This window comes from Argiope bruennichi, chromosome 1, assembly GCF_947563725.1.
Source record: "Argiope bruennichi chromosome 1, qqArgBrue1.1, whole genome shotgun sequence".
Classification (NCBI taxonomy): Eukaryota; Metazoa; Arthropoda; class Arachnida; order Araneae; family Araneidae; genus Argiope; species Argiope bruennichi.
The window spans coordinates 126400408-126413407 of NC_079151.1; the positions used below are offsets into that span (position 1 = coordinate 126400408).

The 13000-nt window shown below is 31.3% G+C and overlaps 1 protein-coding gene across 1 annotated transcript in view; it reads right to left on the reverse strand.

Moving 5' to 3' along the window:
* Positions 1-413: 413 nt before the first annotated feature.
* The window catches only part of LOC129980506 (uncharacterized protein CG3556-like), a 32960-nt gene continuing 20373 nt past the window's right edge, over positions 414-13000 (reverse strand). The window contains exons 6-10 of the mRNA XM_056090840.1: positions 11375-11556; positions 10197-10392; positions 6718-6886; positions 5414-5550; positions 414-591 (exon numbers count right to left, since the gene is read on the reverse strand). Of these exons, the coding sequence (XP_055946815.1) occupies positions 524-591; positions 5414-5550; positions 6718-6886; positions 10197-10392; positions 11375-11556 (752 nt within the window). The 3' untranslated portion in view covers positions 414-523. The remainder of the gene's footprint in view (positions 592-5413; positions 5551-6717; positions 6887-10196; positions 10393-11374; positions 11557-13000) is intronic.

Sequence of the window (13000 nt, forward strand, 5' to 3'; positions counted from 1 at the left end):
ATACACTAGATCCATAAACTCAGTCTCATTTTCTACGAATAAAATGTCGAACATTTAACTTTCCGTTACCATAATCGAGATTTTGTCATTAGGCTATATCGGTTCCTTAAAATGTGAAGATCCCTCGTGAAGCTTCAAATCTGAATTATAAATTAACTTAATAACTGAATTATAATATTAACTTAATAACTGAATTATAATATTAACTTGATTCAATTATTTAACCACTTTGTCCTTCTAGAGTTTGTATAAAGCTGTCTGGCATTTATGTTTCCCGACAGATTTACACTCATCTAATCACATGCTCAATGAAAGCTTTAGGAACGCATATGATTACATTGAATTTAAAATGATGAATGTTAAATTGGAAGGCGAGAGTTATGATGTAAAAATTTCACACAACGCAATTCTTACAATAAGTTATTTATTTTACAATATTCAGACAGTGAAAATACATATATTCTTCTGCAGTAAAGGAGAAATTCAATTTCAACATTTTGCAGTATCCCATTATCGCTATTCATCAAATTGTTGCTGTTTTGTACCATAAAATAAGGCGCTGTCCGTCACCCATAATGACTTCATCTGGCCCTGAAAGCATAAGTTTACGAGAAAATTTTAATTTTGATAAGAATAAAGAATGTTAATAATTTTAAAAATCTAGATTTTAGAAGTGTAAAATAATTTATGCGCACATATTTGAAATATAGTTCTTTTTATCTTATAAAAATATTAAAAAAACAATAAAATATTCGAATTTTTTAATAACGTTTAGTCAGTTAAATGATGCACAATAAATATTGCGCGCCAATTTTGAATTTAGCGTGATTCTTGGTTTAGTTCAGCTATATCAACTTCCCATTTTAAAGCAACACAGGCCTATAGTCGATCTCATAATTTTGAACCGCGATCAGATGACGAGGACGACACCTGATATGGCACACCCCACGTCACACCAGCGGGAGAATGTTTGGCTCGGACGGTTTTAACATGTACCAGACCCACTTACACAATGGTTCTTCAGTGGAATCGGGTCACGAACTTGATACCTTCCGGTTCCGAGTCTGAGACCTTACCAGCAGGCTACCGCGGCCCAGCGCGATTCTTGGAATTGGGAAAATTTGATGTCAACACCTAACATAAGACAAAGGGTTGACATTTTTATTAATATTTTTTAAATTTTTATGGTGTCAAATTACTTAGTCCCATTACTAAAATTTGTTTTTCTAGGAACTAAAGACTGCCCTGATACTTTAGTATTAAATATCAGGTCTTTATATTAAGTACATATAAACAACAAGATACAAAATAAGACAAAAGATACAACAAGAACAGATATATTGAACAAGATGCAGAAAGATTGTTCTGAAATCTACAAATAGAGCAATACTAACATTTCCACTTTCAGTATTGTTACGAAAAATTGCTTGATGGGTGTCGATTAGGGATTGCAATACCGGTATACCGGGATACCGAATACCGGTATTTTGAGCCATTTGTACACTTTTGTAATACCGGTATTCACAAGTTTAAATACCGGTTTTTCGGTATTTACTAAAAATTTTTTAAATTGTCTCCACTATATGTTCAGGTATCGCGAACATAGCAAAATAGTATACGTTTTGTTTTTATGTCTCCCTAACGGGCGAAATTAATTAGCTAATTATTGGCTTAATTAATTGCTTATATCTAAATGAGCGAAACATGGATTACCCCTGAAAGAAAATATTGTATCCATAACGGCTGAAGGAACAACAATTATGAAAAAAGTTGAAAAGTTGATTGGTGAAAATCAGCAGTTGTGCTATGCACATGGAATTCAATTAGGAGTAATAGACATATTATACCAAAAATAAATAAATAAATAAAGAACAAAAGAATCCAAATACTGTGGATATAGAAACTTCGGATTCCAACTCTGAAAAGAGTAAGAGTGAGAGTGATATTGACAATGAAGATAATAACAATGTAATTGTTGTAAAAGATATTGCTAATGAGGATGAAATATTAACCTATCAAGAATTGCTTCCTATAATTTATAAAGTTTGAAAAATTGTTAAGATATTTAAACGTTCCCCTATAAAAAGGATATATTACTAAAATATATACTAACTGAAAATAAAACAGAATAACTTAACTTCTAAAACACGTTGGAACAATTTACTCCTAATGATGGAACGATTTTTAAAACTGAGAAATCCAATCCAAAAAGCAATAATCGACTTAAACCTGTAAATTAATTTTTCAGATAGTGAATTCGACTTAATATCCAGAACGATATTAGCTCTACTTCCAATAAAACTGACTATTGAGGCATATCGGAGAGATTCTAATTTATTAACAGCTAATGCAACAATAAATTTCATGTTGCAGTCACTGAAAGAACAGCACACATCACTATCTGAAGAATTATATGTTACATTGAGAAATCGCGCAGAAGAAAGGCTTGCCGAAACAGAAAATGTCTTACGGTATTTACATAATTATAATGATTCCAAAAATGAAAATGAAAAAGAAGAAAAGAAAATAATCAATTCAAATCTGATTAAGTTTAGAGTAAATTTTCTTAAAATTTTTTACCCACAAACCTATCCACATTCAGAAAAATTCGGTTCAGTTATCGAAAATTATGATGTCACTACTGTCGATAGTGATAAGGAATTGTCTCTTGAACAAAAATTAGAATTAGCGATAAATAAAAAAATTTCAACGAACCAAATTACAATACAGAAATCAGTTATATCCAAAACCATGCGACGAGAAATCGATTTATTTGAAGATGAGGGATTTAGAGGTAATTACTTGGAAAAAGCATATCGCACATTGCTAACAGTACCACCAACTAGCGTAGATGCCGAAAGAGCGTTTTCGACAGCTGGTAATTTTTACACAAAATTACTTTTCAGGCTTAATGACAGTACAACTGATGCATTATGTTTTTTAAGATCACATTTCAAAAATTTGCAATAGTACCACAGACTGAATAGTGATATTTACACTTTTTTTTGTGATTTAGATAAATAAGATGTTTTTTTACTTTTTTGTGATTATATACTGTTATAATTTATAAGTTACAAATTATTTTTGTCATATTTACGCTCTCTAACAAAACTGACAAGTAAAGCAAAGAAACACCTGTGTTTTCTTTCTTTTTTTAAAATTTCTAATACCGGTATTCAAACCGGTATCCCGGTATTAAGATTTAAAAAATACCGAATACCGGTATTGAAATTTTGGTCCGGTATTGCAATCCCTAGTGTCGATGAATGAAATCCTAAAAGCTAGATAAAGAAAAGTGATGCTTTCTTTTAGTAATATTTCAACAAAGACGGACCGTAATAATAAAAACACAACTACCATTTACTAAAAAAAACCCACACTTTTAGCACCAGAAGATGGAAAATCGCTAATTAATAATAGCAATGATATTCAGCAACTATATAAAGACAATAATTTGTCAACAACTTAACACGCTCTCCGAACTGTATTTGAGAAATGTAATGACTTGCTTGTCTGGACGCCTCAGCTTTATGTAGTCCCCTTTCAGTATGTGATAAAAAATAGAATTCACCAAGCGTATCTCTGTGTCTTTATTTTTAATATAGAACTAAAAGTTTTGTATTTTCCAAAATCTTCACATATTTCGGCAAATTCGCGGCCAAGTTACCAAAAGGTTGCATGATTAGGGTTCAACAAATCATTCTTTCAACGATCCTAAAGAATTCCTGTAAATCTTTATTTACAGTCATAAAAGTGAATGACAGGGAAACGATATTACAGATTCGTAATAATATTGCCTGCTTTAACAAATTCCATGTGATTATTGGAATTGTGTTTTGAAAAATTTCATTCGTGGACAAATTATTTTTGAAATAAATACAAAAAATTCCCTTCCGTGCTATTATTTCATTAAATTATAATTGTGTTTGTTTGTTTCTTATGGCACTTGCCACTGACAAGCCCACTGTTACGAAGACAGCGATTTAAGCCTGAGGGGGAACGTCTCTTATTTTTTATAGCAGCGCCAACTAGGGCCAAGAGTACGACTTTGCCACTCGCGCATCACTCATTCGCTTGCACAACCCCTTTTTACAGGAGGGCACATTCACACATCTCACAGATAGAACAACAGAAGAACAACCATGCCCAAACCGGGACTCGAACCCGGGACGCCCAGATCACGGGGAAGACGCGCTACCCCTATGCCAGGACGCCGGCAAATTATAATTGTTCTGTACATATTACATCTTTTGAACCTACAAAAGTTTCTTCAAAGGAGTATTCTATGTGATAGGAAAATACAATGAAGATTAAAATTTATAACAATTCGTAATTGAGTTATATTATGATTTCATTTTTAAAAAAATAACAAATAGATAGTTTCACTATTTTACTATAAGCAATATTTCACTCTTTAAAATATTTATATTAGCTTAATATTCTTATTTCTTTCTATTATGATTAATTCTGTACTGTTTTCTTCTACCAGAAGCTACAAAAAAATCTTTTCATTAAAGTAATCCTGAAGAAAGGGAAAATAACTTGTTATAAAGGAGATTCTATGCGTATCTATTTTAAGAACTGAATTAGATTATCATTTTACTTATTTAAATATTACCTCACTAAATTAATAGTGAGTTACTATTACTTACTGAATATTACCTCTTCTCACCGATTTAATACTCTAATCATTTAATGTTCTCTCAAACATTTAAGAAGAATTACAAATAAATGTATTGGCGAAGAGCAGCAATAACATAGTACCTATAAATTTTGAAAGTGTTGATTTTTTTTAGTTAATTTTATTTGATGAACCAGTAATATTACAAATAGAAATTGAATTTTTATTAAAGAGACAATAATTTAAAAATTATAAGGTATATGAATTCCAAAGAATCCTTATTTATATGCTTTTAATGTTTTTTAACTATACTTGTTACAACTGTAAACTACAGGTTCTGCAAATTTCTTATGCTCTGGTTATTGGAATGAGATATACTCATTTCCTACGAGTTAAAATCCCTTTATTAATACATAGCACAGCACAAAGACATGATCAACACATGAAAGGAACACGAACAGAACTAAGTCACACCGTTTTTTATATCGGATGAGACTATACTAAAATTCTGACATCATACAATGATGTAATGAAAGACCAATCAGATGGCCTCATCACATCGCTTCAAATTCTCTCTTATGTCACGGCTGATGATGTCACAGATCAAGGACAAATTCGTGAATGAGAAGTAATGCAATGGCGTCGCAACAATACTTTAATTGTTATTTTATATTTAAAAGATTGATGTGTGATTTAAATATTTTGAATTTTGAAAATAAGTATCAAGAGTAAGAAAATTTTAATATTTCTTAAAGAATCAAGACTTTATTTATTATTAGAAAGCCATCTTACCTTTTGTTAAATGAAATAATGGCTCAGAATTAGCAGAACTTATATACAGCAACCAGAATTTGCCAGCTTCAGGATCATTTGTTATGTTTGCAATTTCATAAACGTACATTTTTCCCAGCATTGTTTTCCATTCAAATCTGCAAAGAAATGTATTAAACTACAATTCTTAATTGTGAAGTAAGTTATTATTTACATATAATAATTTATAATTTTCTCGCTTATATCTCCGTAATTTTTTGTAATTTGTTGAACTAAATTTATAACTCACAGAGAATATATCCCCAAACTAAGGAAGAGCTAAAAGCACAATGCTTACTCAAAGCAGCATTACTTTACACGATGCTTGTTTGTTTTTGTCAAATTAATGGGACAGTGGATTCCATAAGACAGTTTTGGGAATTATTGAGTCAGAGTTATGAAATTTTTTATGAATATATATTAAAGTATAAATACGAAAATTTCTTAAAAACATTTTAAAACGAAATATATATATTTTTTTAAATTTAAAAGCTATATAATTTTTAAAAATGTTAAAATATTTCAAGCGATTTAATTGTTAATTTTTTTGTAATATTTTTTCTTACTATCCAATTTAAATTTTTTTTGGAACAAAACTGCGTATGATTTTGCAATTTCCAATTAAATGCTAATTTTTTAGGAACATTTTAATGCAGACTTACTAAATTTTCATAGCTATTTTATGTTTTCCAGAACTAAAATTGACTTTTAACGAGCTAAAAAAAACTCGAAACATCAAATGCATACCTCACTTTCTTTTAGTGTTTGACCGAAATCTTTATTATTAATTTCATTTCATTTCTTCAAAAATTAAGATTACTGAAACATTTCAAATATATTTAAAACTAATTACAATATCATTTACAGAAAAGGCATTAAGATGCACTTTTTTCGTCTTAGCTCCTCAAATTATTATTTTATAGAAAAATACCTCTTATAACACTATTTTAGTTAAATATAAACGTGTATTTTGTTAATGAAACGATAGAAATAAAATTGCAAGTTTTCTTCCATTTTTGGTCATTTCAAAGTCCATTGTCTCCTTAAAAAAGGTGAATTGTGAATTGTTTATTATGCAGTTTTTAACAGAAAGTAGCTTCCTCACGTTTTATCGAAAATAACACAGGTTACACATACAAACAACACAAATAAGCATACAGACGTGATGATAGAAATTTTCCTGCGAAGAATTTAGAAAAACACTTGTATCATAGTGAAATTTTTTTATAATCTAAGAGTATTCCTAACTTAGGACTTAACAATACTAGGGGAAAATAACAAATCACTTGTATTTCGGATCTTCAATTGCAGCTAATTCCATGACTTCGGCAGCCGTGTAATTTTCTGGTACTCTGAGGGAAATAGAATGTATGACGTCCTTTTCGTCCCCTATGTATAAAGAATATGCCACTCGTATTTTCGCTCCTAGATAGTCACCGACTTCATTAACAAGATCTGCAATCAAAAGCATTTTGAAATTAATTTTCTAAAGCTATTATTTAAGCACCATTTATTTAATACTAGCCGCCTTTGACGACCAGCCGGTTCGCCAATCTTAATGTTCGTTAAAATTTTAATAATTAAATATTTTATGCAATTCCAACTTTAATAGATTCTTCAGCAAAATATTTTAAAACTTCAAATTTTGATAATCATATAATTCACTCATAATATTATAAAGGCCTTCAGTCATAACGTGATATGTATCTCTCTCATTTTCTGTTACCCCTCGTAGAATTTATGCTTTAAATTAAAGTGTAAATGATTAATCTGCAATTAATATAATAATATTTTTTACTGAAACAAAGCATTTTTTTAATAATATGATTACTGATAATAGAGTCACTGAGCGTTTAAACTTTATGGGCACTAAAGAATATCTTTCTTAATTTATGTAATATCTCAAGAATTTGTCAACAAAATTTTCTCAGATTCATCATGAACAGATCGATTCATTAACAATGTTTCATTTTAAATGCATCAAACACTAAGAAAATAAAATGAATCGCTAAAAATAATCGGTCTAAAACAGGTTTAAAAAAACTACTTAAAAAACGATGTACTTAAAACTATAAGCATATACAAAAAATATATAACTAACATAAATACAATTTAATTACAAAAGCATGCAACTAACCTAAAAATAATTTAAATCATTGAAAACAGGTTAAAAAAAAACTACTTAAAAAACGATGTACTTAAAACTATAAGAATATACAAAAAATATATAACATAAATACAATTTACTTACAAAAGCATGCAACTAACCTAAAAATAATTTAAATCATCCGTTGATAGTGGTTGTCATGACAACGATCAGAACAATGCGCATGCGTGAATTTTCTTCGCCAGTTAGGTAACGCAAATGCTTGAATTTTTCTACGCCAGTTGGGGTAACGCTATGCAGATTATACATTTTTAATTTCCTTTATTCTGTGTTATTTTAATTCAAAAGTACTTCAGAATGATTCTGAAACATGGATTAATTAACAATGTTTAACTTTAAATGCATAAAACATTAAGAAAATAAACAGAATCGTTTGAAATAATCCGCCGAAAAACGTTAACCCTAGCCTCATTACTGTTGGGAGAAAAAAAAACTGAAGCCGTACTCATTTGGCGGTTGGGGAAATGGAAGATTTTTTTGGCGGAAAAGTTGGCGGTGGGGAAAAAGGAAGATTTTTTTGGCGGGAAAGTTAGTTTTTAATTAATATTTAAAATTCTAATTAAAATTTCAAAAAACGGGACCCCAGGTGCACATTCCCGACCTCTAAGGTATACATGTACCAAATTTGATAGCTGTATGTCAAATGACCTGGCCTGTAGAGCGCCAACACACACACACACACACACACACACACACACACACACACACACACACACACACACACACACACACACACACACACACATTGAGCTTTATTATAAGTATAGATAGAAATTTTTCAAAAACATTTTTGGAAATTAAATAGAGAATATTCAGATAAATGACGAAAATGCTGGAATAATTATTTGTAAAATAAATAGAAAGAAAATTTATCAGGAATTTATGATGTCACAAACGATATTTAACAATCTCTTAGCAATACCGGAATTCACTTAAAACAACCTTTAATTACAATAATAACTTTAAAATAGTTTTATCCACAGCATTTTCAAAAAAGATATTTGGATCGTTTTGACAAATTGTCGAGTACTTGCTCCTGATTTTATTGGGTATTTTCAAAAAAAAAAAAAAAAAAAAAAGACACAGAACATAAATATTTTTTTCATGCTAGTATATTTTATTCAAAAACTGTGAGCTTTAAAAAGAAAAAAGAAAAATTGGATTTGCCTTTCTTTTTTATCATTCCTTTTTTGCATTCATGTTTTTCAATACAATTTCAAGATTTCACGAGATCTCTATTAAATTTAACTTAAATTTCCTTATAGGGGTAGCGGTTTCCCTCTTGATCTGGGCGTCCCGGGTTCGAGTCCCAGTTCCGATATGGTTTTTCTCCATCTGTGTTCTATGAGGTGTGTGAATGTGCCACCCTCTAAAAAGAGATTGTGCTACGAATACTTAAATTTGTAGGTGCAATATGACCACCATAAGACACCTAAATTATATCCTTTAAATTTCACCTTCTTTACACGACATGCCATACAGTTTTAAGTGTAGTCATGTTTTAATCGATTGTCCTGCTTTTAATAATCATCGGCTACGATTTTTAATGCAGTTTCTACAGACATGCTTGAACTACTGGGTGAGAAACCTCAGTCTAATATTTTTAAATTTTAACAAACAATTGGTTTGATGCATTTTATTTAAGTTTTGTTCAGTTTGGAATCTTTTTTCGTGTGTCAGCAATTAAGGACTTTTACTTTTTTCATGGATGTTTGTTTTTCAAATACATGTTTTATAAATGTTTTGAATCATGAATCATGTTTTTTTAAATACCGTTTTAATGCATCGGCTTGCGATTGAATTTTTAATCTTGCCTAGTTTTTAATCGGAATAATTTTTTTAAATATCTTTGAAATGCTTCTTGCCATTTGATTCACGCAGCATGGACAGATATGGCTTTTGAGCCAAAAAACCTAAACAACCAACCAAATTCACCTTCTTTATACCATATATGGTATTCCGATTTAATTGGCTAAAGCAATCCTCGTTTCAAATCATTTCTTGTGAACTAGTAATTGTAAAAAAAATGTCTAAATTGTTTTATTAGTTTCTAGAGGGAGATGTAGCTGGGGATTCATAGGTTTGAGATTTTCAGTATGCCCAGAAACGATTATATTGAGATTTAACCTAGATTACCTTAATGTCCTCGAACACATGTCTACTGTTCGTTTCAGTATTCTGAGATCCACTATTCGACGACTCCATCTGACTAAAAATTTACACGCGGTAGGATATGCGCTTTTCCGGGATTTATTTTATTGTTAAATGTAAGCATCTCCTCCTTTCATCTTTTCACTCGCTCCTAGTTTGCCAAATTAAACCTCTCCCAACGCATGCGCAAAAGCGAGGTGGGGTTTAGAATCCGTTGACAAACAATAGCCGCATTTGGCAAAACCAAATTTGACAGCAGAAGTAGTTTACAACAACAATTTGTATAAAATTGGATTTAAATTATTTGGCATCAGTTCAAACCATTGGAACTGGACCAGTTCTGAACATAAACATTCATAATTACCATTGAACATGCAAATTATATTTCCCAGCTTTCTAAACCCAACATAAACAATATTTGGACAGATTAAAATAAAATCTTCTCACCATCTCGATGAGTCCGTGGATTATCTGAACAGTCTACATTCGAAATGTCCACGAGAGTGTTCTCGTTCAAGATGGGCAGAGTCAAGTATATCGCCAAGAAATTTACAGAAGGAGAGTTCAGCTCTTTTATCAAGTATTTAACGGTTGCAGTCAGATTCCAGTCCTTGGCTAGCTCTTGACCACTCGATAGGAGAGCCTACAGTAGATATAAAATAGAATTTAATTTAAAATATCTAATATCTATATTAATAAATCCAAGGTTAAAAAGACTGCTGTTTCGATAAATACTATCCGCAAGGAAGAACATTTGTTTGATTTCCATGATGGTGTTGCCCCCCATAAACCTTTGAGTATAAAATACAACGGTGTTGCTCGGTTGGGGTGGGGCAGGGAACGTCGAAATTGGACTGTAGATGAGTGATAACAAGTTCTCTAGAGTGACGAATTAAGGTTCAATCTCTACCAGTCGGATGGCAGAATCTGGGTTTGGTGTATGCATGAAGAGAGCCTTTTGTCAGAATGCATTGTGCCTACAGTAAAGTTGGCGGAGGCGAAATCATGGTCTGGGGATGTTTCTCGTGGTATGGACAGGGACCCTTGATCCCAAGTCATGGTAAGCTCAATCCCGACTTCTACTCCATTATTTTAAACAAAAATGTACTTCCTACGCTGTTGCAATTTTACAGGTTGTATCATTGTTATATCCAGGATAACAACGCAACTTGTCATGTTGCTAGGATCACTATGGATTGGTATGATGACAATGGGGTACATAGATGACAATGGGGTCCTCGTCATCTGACCGCGGTTCAAAATTACGAAGTCCGTCCCAAAATAGTCCTAGTGTTGCTTCAAACGGGAAGTTAATATAACTAAACTAAATTAAACATGTCCAGTGCCATATTTTTCTTGAATTTAGCTCTTATAGATTATGAACATTACAAAGTGTTCGGATATTTTTGACAGATACATCGCAGTTGCACCTCATAATTCACTGAACTGTAAATAATATATATGATAAATACCATTAGAGATCCAAGTTTTCTATTGGTGGTCTTAAGGGTAAAGATATCTTTTGAATACTATTAGATAAACTTTGTTGATTTTCTCTCAACAAAATAAAACCATAACTGACCGTAACCTTTCTAAAAGTGTCATTCTGAAATAGAATAACTTACTTGAGTTATTAAAGCTGTGGTATAAACATTTCCAAAACTGCCATCATGAGTTTGGAGCTTTTTGAAATGCTGTATCGTCGCCTTGTATAATGTTAAAGTACTGTTGCTGAGCATATTGTTTGTGATGTTGCTGGTGCGATTTGCCTCGCAAGATAAAGCCATGAGAGCCATTGCTTGTAGATCTGAAATTGATAATATTAGAGGACGTATATCAAAATCATTATTTCACATGAACATAGTCATACAACTAGAATCCAATTCCAATATGCCTATTTCGAGGCATTGCTATTTCTATAAAATATGGCAGAAAAAGTTAAATTACTGTACTGCTCGGAAACTAATTATTCGGTTATAAACAATCTACTTTAGAACTTGTGAAGTTCGATATTATATAATAGGATATTTACTTTAACTGCGGTTTAAATTCGTGAACTCATAATATTTGGTTGGTATTATATAATTAAATTCGCGTAATTTTGACCATATTATTTGTTTTTATAATTGAGGATTAATTTTAAACAGTTCTGCAAAATTTAGAGACATTGAGAAAGAGAAAAAGGGTGAAAAATATCTTGCGAGATAGCCATACATTGTCTCTCACAGTACAAAAGGTCGCATGTCAGAAACTCAACTGGGTTGAAATCCATTAAGCGGTACCTCTTTATATTGCCAAGGAAAACATGTCACCAGTGTCAGCAAACCAGGATGGATTCTAAGGTAAGCAATGCAATGAAATTAACATAAATAAATATGAATTACTTAAAATTTAAACAATTTTTTAATCCGATAATTCCTTTTTTTTTCGAAATATTTCATAGGCCATCTATATTTACAGTAACATAAACTTTATTAACCATCTTGCTTGAGCAATTTCGAATCTATTGGTGATTTAAAGAGCTACGACTACCCAAATCTTTAAAAGTAAATATCTTCACGAAGCATTGAGCATCTACAAGTGCAGACGCTTAAGTGCTTCTATGTGTACCAGTTAAGAGCAGTTAAGAGTCTATATGTACCAGTTAAGAGCACCACCAACCATGGTGAGTGGTACACGTCCCATCTGGAATTCCATCATGGAATACTAACTCGGATTCTCATTTCAGCGTCCAATTCTGATTGAATGTGCACACTCTCGATTTGCAAACAGCTGCTAATTTATCTACCCATTTAACAATGCTGAGTTCATAATACAGCTGATCCATTTTATGCACAGCTTCCAAGATGCCAGCTCATCAAAATTCATTAGTTGAACAGTGACTAAGATACTAAGTGTATCGTTATAAGTAATTGTATCTGAAGAATCTTTTGTTAAATTATTGAATTTTCTTAATATTAGATGCGTATCCTTATAAACGATTATATAAAGCAAATATTAATTGTCCCAATATTTACTTCTCTGGAATATTCACCTGCAACGTGAGGTAACATATAATCTCAAGTTTTCATAAGTTGAATGAATACGGTCATTCATTCCGAAACTAGAAGAAATCTTATTCGACAGTGGAGGAAGTAAATTTGTGGTTAAACATGAACATCTCAAACATTTTTTATTTTTATTTTAGAAAGTTCAAAATTAATAACACTTATAGAATCTAGTGCGTTATGTCTTGTATTTCAATAGAAATA